The following is an 18,021-nucleotide window of genomic DNA, read 5'->3' on the forward strand; positions in this document are numbered from 1 at the left end:
TTCTAAATACTGACAGAAAGATTTAAATTTTACTTGTAAATGCATATCGGTTCCAAATATCGATTATCAGTCTCATTAACAAATAATAATCAGTATCGGTGTCTGCCCTGAAAACCATTATCAGTCCACCCCTAAGTACATGTACCAATTTTGTGTTTTTTTAATTTAATTAGCTGGACAACAATTTCTGTTATTTACAGAGCCTAATATTATTTGGAATAATTTACGAGACAACCACGGTATTTCACTCTCATGTATATTGGGAAGGAAAATAATAAATGTAAGCAGCACCCAGGTGGAACTTTAGTCATTAGAGCGGTGCACCCAGGTTTGTTTTGTGGGGGAACTTCCGCCCGCACCCAGGTGTGGATGACGAACTGGACCGGACGTGTCTCAATTGCTGCTGCGTTTTTATCTGTATTTTACAGGTCAGTTGTTGCTTTAAATGACCAATTTCAACTTCGTAAAGTGTAACTTCACTCGTGCACGTGTTATTTCGGTATTTTGAGGTTGTTGGAGCTTTAAAATGTGGTCACTGTGTGAGGCGGCAGGTGCACAGCTGCCGCAGCGGTGTGCGTTAATTGCATTGTCCTGCCGGCGGGCGCGAGGATTTTGGTTTAAATACTTTGCGTATTTGTTTTGGGCTCCGACACGCTGTAGATAACGTTTTGAAGAAACATGGTTTATTAATAATTCCCTCATAATACAAGACAGTTTATTATTAAAGAGCTACAGATGTTTAGGCTTAATGTTAATATTGTGATGTATACATTTTAAAGGTACAGTATATATGTGATGTTTAGCCATGGCCTTATGGGTCTTACATTGAAAGTATTTTGTATTCTTCTGAGTGCTAGTTATTTTTCAAGTGTGTAAGTCTAGAATAAGTGCGGAGAAGATGCTGCATGTGTTTAGCACAGTAGAGTATTGCTGTGAATTGCACTATTTCATTATAGTGGATCTGATTCACTGATACAAGTGAGATAATGAGTAGTAGGATATTTCTTAAAGTAGAACACTGTCAAGACACAATAAACGTGAGATATTACAGGACAGTTGGATTTATGGACCATTTTATGGACTTCAAGGTAGTCAAACTAGCATCTCTTATTATTGTTACATATATTTTGTGGAATTAAAATAAGGACTGAAGCAAAGATTGACACTCAGGCAAATGGTATTTCATCTGTACTGGGTCTGATTTTAGGACCTGTAACAGCCATTTATAGTCATAACTCATAAGAGTTTATTCCACAGCCATGGATCAGCAGCGACAGTGTACTGCCACCATGTGGAGCAAAGCAGTACTGCAGAGGTTAGGACTGACAGGGCCGATGACAAAAGAGATCAAAAAAGGACAGAGACATGAAACGATAAGTGTGTGTGTGTGTGTGTGTGTGTGTGTTAAGTGTGTGTATACCTTTAGTAGCATAAGCCTCTGCGATCATGGACAGCCGATACACAGGAGCTCCCCCCAGCTGCATGTCATCCAGGTTCACCCTGCTGTAGTGACCTAGCAACACATTGATTATGCAGTTAATTTTTACACTACTTTTCAATGCATATAACCAAGTGCAGTATTTGATTAATAACATCATACCATGGACAAGACTAAATGTGAGTAAATAAATCAAACGAGAGCAGTGTGTGTGTGTGTGTGTGTGTGTGTGTGTGTGTGTGTGTGTGTGTGTGTTACCTAAGGCGTCTCTGTATTCTCCCTCTACATAGCACAGTTTGGCCATCAACAGGCTGGCTTCCTGGAGGTAATCGGCCTTTGGGACAAAATAAGGACAAAATGAAACATTTTCTACAATATTTTGACTTTTTAAATTTATGAGTTGAGTTTCCGTATTCAGATTTTTATATCCTGATTTTGAAATGCTTATATGAACCACATACTGTGACAGTAAATTATTTGACAGGAACCTGAATTTGTAAAACAAATAAGAAACAAAGTAATAACTCTTCATTCAATTTTATCTTCCAGCTCTTGACCTGCAGTTACCTTGAGGTTTCCTCGGTCCAGAGCTGCAGTGAGGTGTTTCCTGACCTCCACCAGTTTAGGTCGTGGGCCCCTGGGACTGGCTCCCTGTTTGATAGGGTTCTCCTTCAGGTACGTCTGCAGCTTGCATTCCCCCAGCAACAACTCTCCCAGGTCATCTACACACACACGCACACACATGCAAGATGTTTAGAGAAATCATGCTTGCCAGGTTGCCATTGCCACTTTTTGAGAAATTGGTAACCAATTCTTGGTCTTTAGTTGTCATGAGTGGTACCCGCTTTTTAAAGTATAAAAAATAGAACAGCAAACAACAAAAACTGCACCCAAAAATCAATCAACACTTTTGTGATTTATAGTGATTTATAATTTTTGGCCATGAGAGAAAGCAGAGTTTGCAGCACATTGAGAATGTGACATTAAACGTCTATGAAATCACTGCCAACCAGTCCTACAGAGATAAAAACCTATAAATGAGGAAATTGTCTTGACGGAGTGGATTCAGCTGGAGGCATTTATTTCCTGTGCAGGGTGGCGTGCTTATTTCAAGTGCATGATGTGGCGTTAGCTCTCTCAGTATCTGCAGCTGTATATGAGAGGGCAGCTGTCTGAGCAGAATTACTGCAGATTGGAGGTCATCTCTGAAAGGAGAGATGATGGACAAACAGGTGTTGGTGTCACACAAATGTCCAGAAAAACAAAATTTGAAAGGGACAGAGTGGATGAAAAAGCAACGAGTTACTTTCTGAAGAACACAACAACAGCTGTTGTACTTGTACTCACTGTACGGCATTTGAGGGTAGACACGCTGATAGCACTTACGATTCAAAATCTGTAAAGTATCAGTTAAACACAAACATACTAACAAAATTCTGTTCGTACAGCTTTTAAACTTTATTCAACTATTCAAACTTTATTTAGATTACATCTACCCGCATAGTATCTTAAATACTCAGAATATAAGGTGACATAAAATGGCAACAATACTTTTAGTTTCAGCAACCAAAAGCTGATGCCTGGCAACTGCTTTTAAAAGTTAGTGTTGAGCCCTAGGCCTCACTTCTCTGCCACTTTAGTAGGATTGGGGTGAATAAATAAAGTTGGTCTTGGATCCATCTGTCAGTTTTAAATCTTTACACTATTTTACGGCCAATAAAAGATTAATCAATGCCTATCTAAGGGCAGTATATGGTTAATGTAGGGTCACTGTGTAAAGTCTGAAGGTCAATCTACAGCCAATCTAAGATCAGTCTAAAATTAATTGATTTACAATTTAAAATCAATATAAGTCTAATCTTTTAAAACACTTACAAAAACTTTACAACTTTGAAAGTTCTCCTCTCCTGGTGGTTAGCTCGACTGCGACTGCAGCAAGTAAATCTACAAAGAGAGGAAGTGCTTACACACATACCAGCCCGAATTATGCATAGCCTTTGCAAACTTCTCAATTGGGTGATTGTGTGTGTTTAGAGGTTCAAAGGGTGAAATGAGCAGTAATCCCCTTACTTATCCCCAGTCAGAGTTCATAGCTCTTGTGTGCCAAAATACATTCCACAATAAGAAGCATTTTTCATAGTGTTCTGAAATCATCTGCAACATTCGCAAACATCGACAATTGTAAAATCGCAGTTAATCTTTTTGATAACATACGTAACAAACGATATTTGTCCATGTTATTATCACTTTTACTGTTAGAATAACATGTTCAAAACAATTGTCACAAAGATAAAGAGAAGGAATAAAGTGAAGGAATATATGGCTCTAAATAATGTCAAAGCTCATATGCTGTTTGGCCGTGTTTGGGGTCAGGAGACTTTTAAAACACTCACTGAAGACATTAGGATCATGTTTTGGCTCACATTTCATAACACTTCAGTTTTAAGACTATGACGGCACGAGCCTGGAGCTTTCCTCGCCTGACAAAAGTACAACAGAACAGGAGCACTTTCTCTAATTGCCTTCTTGGCTGTGGCTGACGCTCACCTACAACTTGAAAAAAAAGTAGATGGATAACTTAATGTTTGACCTTAACTTTATAGAATAATCTCTCAACTGCAACTATACTTTTAATAACTGACTAGTACATAGCTATCTTAAATACTTATTTTATACCAGGCTGAAAATATGCAGATTCCAGGGATCCAAAAGGAGATCATCATCAATCATACTAGAAATCTTTATCATAATTAAATGCATTAACCAGCCCGAGCGGTCTGCCTTGGTTTTTTGCAAAGGTGGCAAGATAGAGCAGCACAATAGATCTATAATAATAGAACACCTGCAGCAGAGGTGCAGCATAACAGTGAGTGAATTTAATTGCATTGTAACATGGGATATGAATGTGTTTACATGTGATTCTTTTTAATCTGTTTGCATGCAGGCCAGCTACTTTTCATAATAAAACGGGTACAACATGTCAAGGAGACAACAATAAAATTTCTGTCAAATAAAAGCATCACGAGCACACGTGACGTCATGTACATCGTGATGCGTTCATTCAAATTGATTTGACAGATTTCACACACATAAGTGGGATTTTAGCGTTGTTGCTGTACTGCCAGTAGTGCAGTTTACAGTTCAGCATCAGCGAGGAGTTTGACAGCTAGCATATAGCAGTCACGCATCTTAGCCACACAGCTAACTCTAGTGAAGCTAACTCCCATGCAAAACCATCGTTAAAAATCTGTCAATTTAGAAAGTCCAGCTGTTTCGGCAAACGTGTACGCTACGTTGGACACACGCAAAAAAACAAATAACTAATATGTTGATACTTCTGATTAATTTGGCATAATCAAAATCTCAACTATAAGACATATTAGTAGCTCCCACTGTAATTTTACTATCAAGGTGTTTGTTGTTGTATGTCGAGAATAGATCAGTTAATTACACAAGTCATGTAAGGACAACATTAGCGAAGTGACAGATGTTGTATGTGTTGTGGTTGTACGTGGTTCCGCTTGGCAGCTGGGCAGAGGTAACCAGGGGGCACAACTGTCAGACCACAGGAACTAAGCGAAGTTCTCCATAGCTTAATCAAATCATCTCAGCGTGTACACCACGTTGGCCAGATGTGCTAAAATCCCCTGTGAAAATGAAGAAAGTCTCTCTCTTGACCTTTGCTAGCTAACTAGCTGAGCACAGAGCTGAGAAACTCGCAGTCCCGGCTGCTGCTGTCAGGAAGTGCCGAGGACTCACAGCAGGAGCAGGCCTCATAAACTGAATGAACGGTCGACAGGGAAACGCCGCACATTTCTTACCGTTTGATATTAGCTTGGCTGAGAGCTGTCGTACTAACTCCGGTATCTTGTCCCATTGACTCTCTGAGCGGCACCGCTCTATCTCGGTCTCCAGTCGTGAGCCAGACTTCCTCGCTGTCATTTTGAGAGTGGGCTCGACTGGACCAAAACACCAGAAGAAGATCCCTCGAGCTGCTGCGAGTGTCAAGCTGCTGTGTATGAGAAATACAGCTTCCGCTCACTAACATTACTGTGGAAATAAAGCTTTGATTACCTCTGATTGCTTATTTGATGTTGATAGAAAACCCAAAAAGTGATAAGGGACTTCTTTATTTATCAGAGGAGGGTGAAGGCTGGGTTATCAGTTTCTCTTGTTTTTCTTCTTTTTTTACAGTACACAAATACTATAAATATACTACAAATAGTAAAATGATTATCTCTAGTTTTTTTCTTTTTTATTATATTATTATCATTAATAATAATAATAATAATAATAATAATGTGTATTTTTTGTATTTATTTATGCTAAAATAAAATGAAAAATAGAGTATTTAAACGGTGGGAACGACATTCATATTGTGCAGAGTAGTGACCACTACAGGAACGTATAATAACCGTCAAACAACCTGCATTGTGCACAAAAAGCTTTTATTCTGAAAAATCTCAGAGGAAGTGGTGCTGACTGAACCCAGACAACAGATCGTGGTGAGGTGGAAGAAGTGACTGAGATGGCAGATTTGTCGTTGTATTTAACCAATGTCAACGTCTCACTTGGACAAACTATGGAAACTGATAAGGTGGGTCCTTGCAATGCAACTTTCACCGCTTTTTGTATTTGTGAACGATAAAACAAATACTTAGCTGATTAATAGTGAAGTACTTCCTTAGCTGAGAAGCTAACAGTCAACAAACACAAAGTAGCTAAACTAAGCTAAAGCTAATTTACGAGCCAGTGATTTGCAGTTGACACGTTAACCGAGTTTTGTCAACAAAGCCGGGACGATTTAATTTACTTACCTTACTGTGAAGCTACAGTACATGAAGTGGTATATAATTTTTCTACAAACAGAGTTAGTTTTTTAATACCTTGGTTAGTTAAGTTTATTAATAGTGTGGAAGGGCACTTTAACTCCGTCAGAATAACTGTTTGCTTGCACATTCAGCGCACTTAGGCAGTTACATATACTAAAATCAATTATAATATACTGTACTTTAATATGACTTCAAATATTAATAATTGTGTTATTATATAACTTTAATGTCTGTTTAATATTTCATATTTATTCTGTTTGTATTGACAGAGTCTTGGAGGGGCAACAGACTTTGAGAGGGTGGAGATGGGAGACTCAGTGGGCAGGCAGGGCAGGGTGAAGGTTCCCCGCAGGACCATCTTCTTTGCCAGTGGAGAGACCATGGAGGAGTACAGCACTGATGAAGAGGATGAAGTGGAGGCTCCTGCAAAGAGAGATGCTGTGACTGTAGATCCGGTAGGCTGTGATTAAAAACTCTACAGTCACTTTACTGAATCCATCAGAATTTTACAGCTTCTGATGCAAGATGCTGGTCACAGCCTTCCTTCTCTCAGTCCTGTGTAACATGAAAAACCTAAATTTCTGGTCAGTTGCAAATCCATTCCGCTTGGCCAAGTAATTTGAAATATGAGACACCTTAAAGATACTGAATAGATATAATCCTCTTATGCTCTTATCGAGGATATAATTTGTAGGATGTAGAAAAAAATCTGACTTTGGCTGCTGCTAGGGATACTTTCAAAAAAGACACAGAGGTTAATGTCCAGTTAGAGGGTTGGGCTGTCAGCTTGAAGGGTTATGCACTGCAGTTCTGCTTCATGTTGACATCAGGTTTGAAATAATGCCTTTAATGATGCTTAGGATGTTCTGTGTGAGATCTTTAGTGTTTGATCAGCAGATGTGGTCCAATTGTCATGTTATCTTCATGTGTATTTTAGTCAAAACTGACCTGGGGTCCATACTTCTGGTTCCACCTTTGGAGAATGGGCACCTCCACTATATCAGGTAAAGTAGTCGACTGTTTCAGTCGGCATTCATGATGGCAAGGACCAGTCACATTTTACAAGGTTCTGAAACATCATGAGTTTTCCAGACAAAGGATGTCAGGGAAAGTTAATATTCTGCAGAATTACTGAAATATTAGCAAACTGAATCAATTAGATACTATCCAGGAATGTGTCACAATGTATTTGATAGCTTGTTTCACACTTAAACTGTGCATGGTTGATTTTGGTTCGCCTTATTTCACACCCTAAATGATCACAAAAAAGCTGGGTCAAATGTTAGAAGATAACTTTGTTAAATGTGTGTGTTTCCTGCAGTGTGTGACTACATGGGAGAGAGACTGGCCTCTCTGTTTGGCATCACTACTCCTAAATACCAGTATGCTATCGATGAGTATTACCGCATAAAGAAAGAGGTAGGACACTTGCATATGTACACATCCTTCAGTTTGATTTGTATTTTCATCTGTAAATATTAAAGAATGACATACCCATAAAAGCACACATGCATCAACTGTCAAATAATAATCATTAGTAGTATTAGTCACCACACACACTGGCGTTGCCTTGCAGGAGGAGGAGGAAGAGGAGGAGAATCGTTTGGCTGACATGGCGGAGCGTCGGTTTGCGGAGCAGCGGAGAGGTGAGCAGGATGATCCTGCTACTGTGGAGCAGCCAGAAGCATCTGGAGCCTCCTTTGTAAACATTAGCTTTGAGCTGGAACCTGAACCTTCTCTCAACACTGCAGACACCAACAGAGTCCCTTCTCCCCTTCCCTCCTGAAAACTGACACGCACAGAAAAACCACAAACACTCACATATTTCTATCTGTTGGCAAAAACCTTAATTTACTTAGCTGTATAGATTAATAATATTGTTATTTTTCTATGTTTTTATTTTATAAAAAGAGAACCTAGTAAACAGTGCAGGGAAAATTTAAAAGGGCTGTGGAAGTGACTGCACTAGCCTTACCAGTGAATGTACATTTGTGTATAGTTTTGAAATCATATGCAAGACCTTCATGCATCATTTAACTATTTGTTGACCTTACTTGGGCTCAACTCACTTTGAATTGATATCTGGTGACAAAGTGATACAAATGCTGGATCTTACATGAAACAGTAATCAACAACACGAACAGACATTTCCATTTAGGCGAAGGCCTGATACTGGCACTGCTCAGCCATTTCTGCTCTCAGTCTCTTTCATTGCTTCTTTACTCGGACATCATTGCCTACGCCTGACGTGTGCATTTGCAGAGTAATAAAGCTCGGTAGTTTTTGACTCCTAAGCTATAAAGTTAAGCAGGGAGTGATGCCATCAGTAGCTAGAACTAAATAAACATTTACAATTTCAACATAATATTCAACACAAAATTGCAGCTTCAGCCTTTTAGTAGTTGTGAATACCTTCTCAAGACTTCTGTAGCTTCCTGCTATTTGAACACCTGTACTATAAAATGTTGAGTTATCAACTAGGGCTGGCTTATCGAGGAGCTACATTCATAGCATTCATTGTTTCCCTACTGAGCATAAGATATGCCTGCTCATACGTAACGTAATGGTGCTATTACATCTTTATTAAGCATCATTTACTTCCTTGTATGGCCCTTCTGGTAAGCATAACTTGGAATTCAATGGTAATAGCACAAGAGAAACTGTCCAGTAGTTCTGACTGTAACTTCAATATTAACCTCAAAGAAATGTTGTAATTGTAGTTTCTGTGATGATACCTATATCGACTGACAAACAGAAACATCTTGTAGTGCTAATTGTCTTCTGTAGCAAATGCCAAAAGGGCAACTTTAAGCCAATATAGATTTACAGTAATAAAATGGTAGTTCTCAGATTTATTGATAATTGGTGGCATGTAAAGTTGACCATATACAGTGCTACTACCTTCATGTGTTCAGGGCTCATTCTTTAAGTGTCCTTGTGGAAGCCTTTCATATGAGTGTTTAACTGCGCAGCGGGCGTAACGCTGAGACTGAGCTATCATAAGCTTCTTATTGATTATTTTTATCCTCTGACATGGCTGTGTGGTGACAGACCTCAGAGTGGCTCTTAAAATGATCCAGCACAGGAATAGATGTTTAAATGTTTTTCTAGATAATAATAATAGTTCTAATAATAATAACTTTATTTCAATAGCACTTTTCTAAACCAGTGTTACAAAGTGCTTTACAATACAATACAATACCATACTATATAAAATAAGAAAATAAAATGTACTGACAAAGGAATCCCAACATATCAGACCACAAGTAGTATATTAAAACACTTGGTGGGTGAATGTCTTTCACTAGTCAATGAAGGATATTATTCATGCTTTTTTTATGTGCAAAAAGGGCCAACATAATATGCAAAAGTTACTTTAACAAACCTTTAATGGATCTGTATATACATATTTATATTTTCCGTGTTAATAAAACCTTTGAACATTCAAAAAGTTGACTTTTTTGTTTTTTTAATTTTATATATACATACATATATATATATATATATATATATATATATATATATATATATATAATGTAACAAATTGCTTATTTTTCCACAGTTATAAAGGAATTAACCACCTGTTTTACTTTCTAGAAAGTTTCTTAATTGGTTGTTTTATCATGTGCCAGTAGGCATGAACATTTAGAGTCAATAAAACCATTTCTCTATCTTATCTAGTAAATCTCATTCCGTCTTGTTCATTAAAGTTTTGAATTACTTTATCCCTAATCTCATGACCCAGCTCTGCGACTTGTTTTAACATGAAATGTCAAAAGATAATATGAATTTTTAAACATCATTATATTGGTAAGACAAAATATTCAAGGCCAAAAGAGACATCAGCAGGTTCTGAAAATTGGCAGTTTAGATTAAATTTTAGAAAAATGCTCCCAAATCTTAACCTGGACATTATTGCCTAGTAGTAGCTAGAACTACAGTAAATAAACATTTATGCTCCCAAATCAATTTCCATTATTTAAAATGTTCTAACATTATGTCTTCATTTCTTCATTACTAAATTATTAATGAAAATGGTAATAAATAAGTAACCATCAAATATAGATTGTAAGTCTGTTGAAAAGACTGAATGCTTATAATAATAATCCCCTAGTCAATGGCAGCATCACAGCTGTTTTTGCAATTTTTTATTTGTCCTTACAATTTCATTGCAAAAAACTATAAGCATTGCACCTTGCATGACAATTATTTTAGAAAAGCTGCCATGAAAACACGCATTTCAGGCCACACGACAATCCCCAGAGCAGCCTGTGAAATCTTAGAGGAACGGACTAATGACCTCTGGAAATGTTTTTTCCTTCCCCATGAATAGTACTAGAAATCCCTAAACTACCTTAACAAATTTATTGGTCACTTGGGGTCAGTAACAAACTTGTAAGCAAACAGTTGCATATTTACACATCTGACAGGAATGAAGCAATATTAACATTTATTTGGAGTCATATTTCTGCCTACTTAGCAAATGCAAGTCCAATATTCTCCTTCCTTTCTGCTCCGTTTTTGGTTTGCAAATTATGCGAACCGAAACAGTGAAGTTGCAAGCTGTAACATCTAAACAATGTGCTGAAAAATGCTAAAAAGCTCTGAAGAGTCACAACTCTTTTGTTTGTACGTGTGAATGACTCATTTTACATTATATGTTGTCAGTTTATCCACTGTTATATATAAAAGTATCAATTATAGCTGTTTTAAGTGAAATTTGACAATCCATTTGAGTGTGTAACATGATGAGGTGCTTCCATCATGTAGATAAAAGTAAACATTCAGGCATTATCAGCAACGGCATAAAAAAGGGAACAATTATTATTATAAAGGTCAATGACAAAAACAGAACAGGTTTATTAGATCTTTACAGGAAAACAATGGGAACACAGAGCAGTATTCACAAAGACCACAGTACTGCTTTCCTCCTTCTCCCTCTGTCATCTCAAGGTTTTCACAGCTCAGACTGAAGCAGAGCGACCTGAGTCAGCAGGGAGAGCTCAGAGCTGACACTTCAGCAGGACACTTGAAGGTTGGGAGAGAAAAACGTGACCTTTCGGGTAACAGGAGTGTCTCTACCACACTTTAACCCCAAATCATCCTCAGCTGTCGTCCAGGTCAGCTGTGTTGCTGCTGTCGTTGTCATTGGCGACCAGCACTTCTCTGTTCTCGTAGGTCCAGAAGCCGTTGAGGTCAATCAGGATGCTGGTGACGGTATCGCCCTGGCAACTGTTGACCAAGTCCTGGAGTGTGATCTTGTAGGGGTCTTTAGGTTTCACCATGTCAAAGATCTCATCCTGGGGAGAGGAACGGGCAGGTTCATCATTTTTTATTTTTTAATACCAAAACAAAGAATTCTTCTATCTGGCATAACAAAATTCCTGTTATGAACTTGATGTTAGCCAAAATAAATGTAAATCTGAGACAGACCCATCATTAGCTCTGTCAAAAGAAATTGGAAGACGTTCATTTAAAATAAGCTGAAAGTAAAATTCACTGTCTTAAAAGCACCCACCACTCTGCTGCCATATTCATAGCAAGGCTGGGCACAAGAACTGGTGTGTATAAGAAACATGTCTGGACTGTGTGTGTGTGTGTGTACATATGTGCTTCACACAATTTGCAGTCCTTGAAAATGGTTTTTCTAATTGTATAACTTTTACCTTGACATCCTGAAAGGTGACAGGCTCCTGACCGTGGAGTTTCATCTGCTCCTGAATGGCCTGAAGAACAAAACACAAAACAGCATCATGAAACAGTGAGTAAAAATGTTTTTTTTTTGTGTGTGATCTTGTAGTTATGACCCTAAAAAAAGTGGGAGGGGGGGCGGGGGCTTGAATTTGCTGATTAACAAGTATTTGATCTCCGTGGTGATATAGACAAGGTATTCTGTGAATGTGTGCATTGATTTTGAAAAGAAGAAGAGTTTTGAATACCCTGAAGAAATAGTTGAGAGAGAAGACGTTGAGGTATCCTTGATTCTCCATGTCCAAAAGTTTAAAGATGTACTGTAACGCTGCTGGCTCCTTCCTGTTTTCCAACGCCAACACAAAGTCTAGATAGGTCTTATAGTCCTGAGAGAGAGGAAGAGGCAGTTATGTCCAGTGAATGTCTCATTTATCTCTTAAAATTCTGCACAGAGGAGATTTAGGCCAATGCCCAATAATTTTCAACATTAAAAAAAGGTCACCACAATTGTGTCACTTGCCCAGAGAGGACAGTGTTGACTCAGTAGGCAGCTGAACATTAACATAATAAGTTTGATTGAAGTTGAAAATTAACATAGAGACAGGTGAATGATTAAAAGAAAACCTTGCATAAATGTGAGGACATAAATAACAACCACAGCTAACTGAACAGTTTGATGAGTGTACAAAAGGGAGTGAATCACATGTTTTGAGCTTCGCAGTCATCAAATCTCAGCCCTGTTGAGCACCTTTGGGTGATGTTAGACTGATGAGGCTGCACTCTCCACCACAACTATTAAAAAACCTCTAGACTCCACTAGATTCCCAGAAACTTGCTGAAATAATGACAAGGATTTAAATATGTCACCCGTCTGTCTGTCTACCACAACTGTCCCACAGACACTGTTTTTGATTGTACCATCTCTCCGTCGTAGGTAAGGCACTCCTGAAACACTCTGTCCAGGAAGACTGAGGTGAGCGTGGCTGTGCCGTAGCGTGAAAGCTCCTCTTTGCTCAACATGCCGTTGTGGTCTTTATCCAGGTTGAGGTACTGGCCTATAGAGACACAAAGATATAAAAATAATCCAGACACAGCAGAAACACAGCGGCTGACTGGCTGCAGTCTGTGATCTTTGCTGAGCTGGTTTTTTACATATACATATCAATGCTGCTTTATTTCTACAGACCCAGAGTCTAGATTCTCCATATTCCCACCAAAATCTCTTCATTTAGGAGGCACTAATAATATATATTATTCCTAAGTATCGTGTGACATTTGACGTGAGACCGGGAACCTGACACTCATGCACAGATGTTTCCTCACCGTAGACTCGGAGAGCAGAGGGAGCTGAAAACCAGTTGGACTCCTGACTCTCTTTAGACAGCTCCTCATCTCTCAACTAAGAGCCCAGAGGGAGAAGAAAGAGGGTGAGAGGGCGCATAAGCATGAAATCACTGATCTGTCAGCTGAACTTTACTTTTTTGTGGGAATATTGCCTGATAATGGATTTGCATTGTGATGTTGTAATATTTCATAAAGTAACCAACAAATACCCCCAGCATTAATTTTTGTAACACAGCCACAAAGTGACACATCTTTTGGGGTCACCATTACATTTACTGCCTACACTATTTAGTTCTTCAATTAGAAGAAAAATAAATCTAATAAACAATAAACATTTTATCACATATACTTTTAGAACTGATGAATCGAGACAGAAGTTGTTAAAACAGACAAACGATGGACCTAAAAAGGTTAAGCAATGTGAGCGATAAAAAAAAACCCTACCTCCAACAAGTCGTCCAGAAAACTGCACGCCAATATATCCTGGATTTTAATCTTTCCTGAAGAAAAATAAAACATAAATACACTCAATAATTAATTTTTTTCACTTTGTAAACTCGAAATTTCTGTGTCGCATCTTTAAAACACATAATAGGCACAGATATTACTTTGAATGAAGCACCTGTCCCTGAATCCTTCTATCTTACACATTTAAAACTGTTAAAACAACCCTTTGACGTGTATTTTTTTAACATTTTACATTAAAGATACTTTTTCAGGCTCACCTGTTCGGAGTGGGTCGAGGAAGAAAAAGAACTTGCGAACAGCTGTGCAGACGTAGAATGAGTAGAAGGACTTCTCCAGTCCGTCCAGCTGAGGCAGAGTGGGGATCAGCTCCAGGATGTAATTCTCCAGATCCTACACAAGGTGATTAATGTCAACTTTTTGCTTTATTTTTTTATTTTTATTTCAGTGCTAATACACTTTTTTTAAAGTGTGTTATTCATAAAAATCCTTACCGACTCCCTGAGGTGGCCCTGTCCTGCCACATCATACAAACTCAGACCTATCCGGGTCTGATGCAGCCACACTAGATGTACAGAGATAATGGAAATGAGCATTATTCAATGACAAGACACATCCAGGAAAGTAATCAGGGCTGGGAAATACTAACAAAACCAAATATGAAGAGAAATATCCTGATGTGACCTATGTTCAGAAAATTGTATCAGTTGAAAGTAATGAAGCCCTTTTATTTGTTTTTTACCTTCTAAAGATTTACTATACTTATTTATCTTATTTATCTAGAGTTTTGATCCCTGCTAAATGTGTACCAAGAGACAAGCTAGACAAGAGAGCCAAATATAGGGTCCAAACCTTTCCTCATGACGTAGTTAAAGAACTGCATGATGGAGATTCTGCCGTAAGGGTCACTGTGGAGCAGCTTGGAGTACACCCTGGCTGTGAAGAATTTTCTGACAGAGCAAGGAGAGAAGGGGAAATACATTTTTACTCTTCAATATATTACTTTATTTGATCTGAAAGCCAGATTTCCCCTTTTACATCTGCTATTACCCCTTTGGAACTTGGATAGATGTCATGATTTTAGTGCTGCATTCAGACCCCTTTCAGAAGAACTTAACCCTCTGAAACCAAAAACATGGGAAATGCAATGAGCAACTCTGCAAGAAATGTTCCACAAACTACAAGTAATTAGTAGATTTAGATTTAAGAAGAGAATAAGCAAGGAGAAAGTGTACAGAAAGCTATACTGTAATGATTACAATTATATATTCAAAATTATGTTATAGAATGATTTTGTACTTTTTAAAACTCATTTTCAGGCAGTTTTCTTGGAATTTTTTACTAATTCATTGCTAAGTTTTGGGTCATTTCCTACTCATCACCTTGTTTCTATGATTTCAATTTCAAACTAATTTGCTCAAGTTTCAAAAGGGTTGTTTCTTCCTCTGGGTACATAATTTTCTTTAATCTCTCTGCTTAACACACCAAATTCAGATTCCTCTTTCCTTTGCAAAATGAAAACATTACCCAATTTCTTTAATATTCAAACTCTATAAAGCTGATAGTGGACACACGCTGACATATTAACCCACTGTGTTTATTTCCTTGTTCAAAAGTTAAGTTTCATCCACACAGAGTGTGTGTGCAGCTTGGGTTGTTTAATGTCGTTAAATGCATCTCTGGCAACCAGAGGTAGTGAATACATTTTCAATGCAAGAAGGATTTTCTGTGTTTCTGTTCAAATATACAATTATTCTATTGCACAAGTCAAGGAGTGGCGAGGGATTCCCCACAATCAACCTTTGATTTGGCATGAATCTTTGGTTCAAACATAAACACATAAACAGGACTGACACAGGGTTTATTATCTGAACTGTACGGTTGACGGTAAATCTCTACTTCCTGTTACTTACTTGCACTTGGGCCCAGCTTTCTCCCCGACCTGCAGGTAGGCTTCATAGCTGATCATGGCCTCCTCTCCACTCACTGGAGGCACCTGGTGCTTATCGAGCAGAAACCACAGATTCTGCGAAAAGACAAATAGTAAGGTAAAAAGACCACAAAGTTTATGGACACCAAATAACAGTCTTTTGCTTTTGTTTTTTTATGCAGAAGTAAAAGTCATACTGTTGTGACTGACTGCTTTTAGGTGTGTATGTGTGTGTGTGTGTGTGTGTGTTTTACCTGTAGTTCCTCATTATCCAGCAGCTCTCGGCTCTTTCTTTGGAGGAAGACGGCTCTGGATTCCTCTCTCAGCTTCTGAAGTAACACTTCATCCTCAGCTGGTAGCTACAGAGCATCATCAGCATCACCTGAGTTATTTTCACTTCTTTTTTTCCTCATCTTTATCATTTAACAGGGTTCCTACAGCTTAAAGAAAGTGGGATTTCAGACTTTTGAAGACCTTTTTGACGCCACTTGTAATAAAATTTAAGACCAATCTTACAGAAACCAAAATTAAAGGAAAGTAAATCATTAACTGACACCAGTTACTTAAGATACGAGATAATTTTGCCTAATATCTATTGTAACATAATACATTACTTTTTTGTGATGTTGATGCAAGAGGCATTCTGTAACTTTTTATAATTATTTCTTCAGATTTACCAATTATTTTGAGCTTTAACAATACAACATCAGAAAAACAATTCCCACCAATCTTACCGCATCTAGCATTTTTAAGACTTTTGAAAGACTGTTTTAAGACATTTTAATACTATTTAAAGCCCTATTTTTAGATGTTGATTTAGTGCCTTTTAAGACTTTTTAAGGATCTGTCAGAATAATAAAATAATAATATAATAAAAATAATAAAAGTGTAATAGCAAGCATGTATCAGAGCACGGCAACTACACATCAGTGATGACACAATCAACATCATAGTCATCATCACTACTGCCATTATATTACTATTACTGTACCATACTGTAATGTCAGAGCTTTATTATCACTGTTGGAATCATCACACCATCAAACAGCTGAGTTGTGGAGCAGAAAAACTGCATTTCATTAGTTTGCTTTTTCCAGTGTCATATAGTTTCAATAAAATTTAGGGTGTCCTGCCACACAGTACCTTACCCAAATTAATCTTGTAGTTTTATTATTTTGGGGCAAAATCTGTGTGACTATGACCACTTCTCTTACAAAACCTGGTCCTCTAAATGTAAAATTACACGTTGTAAATAATTATCTTCAAATGAATCTATTTATTGTAAATTAGTAATGGCAATGAGTTAAGTCCCCTGTCTTGTACTATAAAACAATCAAAATAACAGAATTGACAACACTTTACCCTTGTGTTAACATATGTCGTGTGGATGTGTAACTACCCTGTAGTAAAACCGTGGGATGTTCTTGTAGGACTTGTCTTTGTCGCCTCCTCCCTTCCACTCTGTGTAATATTTGGTGAACAGCTCAGTTTCCTCTGCTTTCTTTTCCTCGTCGCTTCTCTCATCTGTACAGACACAGGATCGTGGATCAAAAGCAAATTCATGTTGTGATAGCAAAGCAACGACTCTGGCTATCAGTCCAAAGTAGCTAACGTTAGCCTGTATGTCCCCTTAGTTTACATGTTGTCTTACCTTTTTTGGAGTTTTCTAACCTCCTTCTTAAAATATCCACCCATTGGGGCTGTTGTTCTTTCGCCATGCCCGTTCCGGAGTTAATCTAATATCTCCTCAGTATAACATTTCTAGTACAAAAAAAAAAAAAAGTGTCAAGTAGATGAAAGTCGCCAAGCTCCAGGACAACGCCGAGCTACTGACTGAATAAGATCATAGCTTCCGGTTTGTATTTCCTATTTCAAAATAAAAGCATACTGTAAAACTGTATATGTAAAAACAACCCCCACAACAGCCAAATAAACAAGCAGCATAATAGACCTATATATCGTAGATGATAATAGTTTATGGAGATAGAGTTGTTTTAGAATTATCTGTGTAAAGTGATCGACAATGTATGTAAGAGTGTAATCTGAAAATAGAAGAATTTACAAATACAAAAACTATATGTAACCTTAAAAACAAATTTGAAAATTTAAAATATATCTGAAAATTCACAAATTATACACAACAACAGCAATAATAATAATAATAATAAACGCATAAATTAATAAAATGCAAATCCGCATTGAGATTCACACAAACCTGATTCACAAGTAAGTTAGAAGTTTACTGATTCAAGTATTTTATGTTAATATACACAAATGCTTCTTCTTTATTTATAGGTTAATAAAATGCATTCACAGGTATT

General features: G+C 37.6%; 3 protein-coding genes across 6 annotated transcripts in view; 1 reads left to right on the forward strand and 2 right to left on the reverse strand.

The window, feature by feature from the left end:
* Positions 1 to 5,448, reverse strand: part of ttc7b (tetratricopeptide repeat domain 7B) — a 29,091-nt gene extending 23,643 nt beyond the window's left edge. For 2 of the 3 annotated variants that reach the window (XM_042500172.2, XM_042500173.2), the window contains exons 1-4: positions 5,260 to 5,446; positions 2,006 to 2,160; positions 1,697 to 1,772; positions 1,421 to 1,513 (exon numbers count right to left, since the gene is read on the reverse strand). In XM_042500172.2, coding sequence (XP_042356106.1) covers positions 1,421 to 1,513; positions 1,697 to 1,772; positions 2,006 to 2,160; positions 5,260 to 5,380 — 445 coding nt within the window. In that variant the 5' untranslated portion in view covers positions 5,381 to 5,446. Of the gene's footprint in view, positions 1 to 1,420; positions 1,514 to 1,696; positions 1,773 to 2,005; positions 2,161 to 5,259 lie in introns of all 3 variants that reach the window. The other variant, XM_088087944.1, reaches the window with a different exon arrangement.
* Positions 1,982 to 9,721, forward strand: fam177a1a (family with sequence similarity 177 member A1a). 2 transcript variants are annotated; one of them, XM_042500174.2, is made up of 6 exons: positions 1,982 to 2,113; positions 5,906 to 6,035; positions 6,540 to 6,725; positions 7,208 to 7,274; positions 7,592 to 7,689; positions 7,847 to 9,721. In XM_042500174.2, the coding sequence occupies exons 2-6, from the start codon at positions 5,967 to 5,969 to the stop codon at positions 8,054 to 8,056; spliced, it is 630 nt and encodes a 209-aa protein (XP_042356108.1). In that variant the 5' UTR covers positions 1,982 to 2,113; positions 5,906 to 5,966; the 3' UTR covers positions 8,057 to 9,721. The 2 variants fall into 2 exon arrangements, with proteins under 2 accessions (XP_042356108.1, XP_087944071.1); XM_088087945.1 differs by lacking the exon at positions 5,906 to 6,035 and having other exon boundaries at positions 1,995 to 2,113.
* Positions 9,722 to 11,061: 1,340 nt separating this feature from the next.
* On the reverse strand, positions 11,062 to 17,541 carry ppp2r3c (protein phosphatase 2, regulatory subunit B'', gamma). Its single transcript, XM_042500830.2, has 13 exons — positions 17,352 to 17,541; positions 17,100 to 17,224; positions 15,955 to 16,059; positions 15,684 to 15,796; positions 14,623 to 14,720; positions 14,265 to 14,335; positions 14,031 to 14,163; positions 13,750 to 13,805; positions 13,285 to 13,360; positions 12,880 to 13,016; positions 12,210 to 12,347; positions 11,937 to 11,996; positions 11,062 to 11,570 (listed from the first exon to the last, which is right to left on the reverse strand). Exons 1-13 carry the CDS (start codon positions 17,416 to 17,418, stop codon positions 11,376 to 11,378), a joined length of 1,374 nt encoding a protein of 457 aa, XP_042356764.1. The 5' UTR covers positions 17,419 to 17,541; the 3' UTR covers positions 11,062 to 11,375.
* Positions 17,542 to 18,021: the final 480 nt, after the last annotated feature.

This window comes from Plectropomus leopardus, chromosome 14 (assembly GCF_026936395.1).
Source record: "Plectropomus leopardus strain MGB_pleo_1.0 chromosome 14, ASM2693639v1, whole genome shotgun sequence".
Lineage (NCBI taxonomy): Eukaryota > Metazoa > Chordata > Actinopteri > Perciformes > Serranidae > Plectropomus > Plectropomus leopardus.

Excerpts from the sequence above, each read along its gene's own strand:
- fam177a1a (XM_042500174.2), top strand. The coding sequence starts at position 5,967 with ATGGCAGATTTGTCGTTGTATTTAACCAATGTCAACGTCTCACTTGGA. Across the intron at positions 6,036-6,539 it reads AAACTATGGAAACTGATAAG|AGTCTTGGAGGGGCAACAGA; the intron begins GTGGGTCCTTGC and ends TTGTATTGACAG. Across the intron at positions 7,690-7,846 it reads ATTACCGCATAAAGAAAGAG|GAGGAGGAGGAAGAGGAGGA; the intron begins GTAGGACACTTG and ends GTTGCCTTGCAG.
- ppp2r3c (XM_042500830.2), bottom strand. The coding sequence starts at position 17,418 with ATGGCGAAAGAACAACAGCCCCAATGGGTGGATATTTTAAGAAGGAGG. Across the intron at positions 14,336-14,622 it reads TAACTACGTCATGAGGAAAG|TGTGGCTGCATCAGACCCGG; the intron begins GTTTGGACCCTA and ends CTGTACATCTAG. Across the intron at positions 11,997-12,209 it reads CTCTCAACTATTTCTTCAGG|GCCATTCAGGAGCAGATGAA; the intron begins GTATTCAAAACT and ends TTTGTTCTTCAG.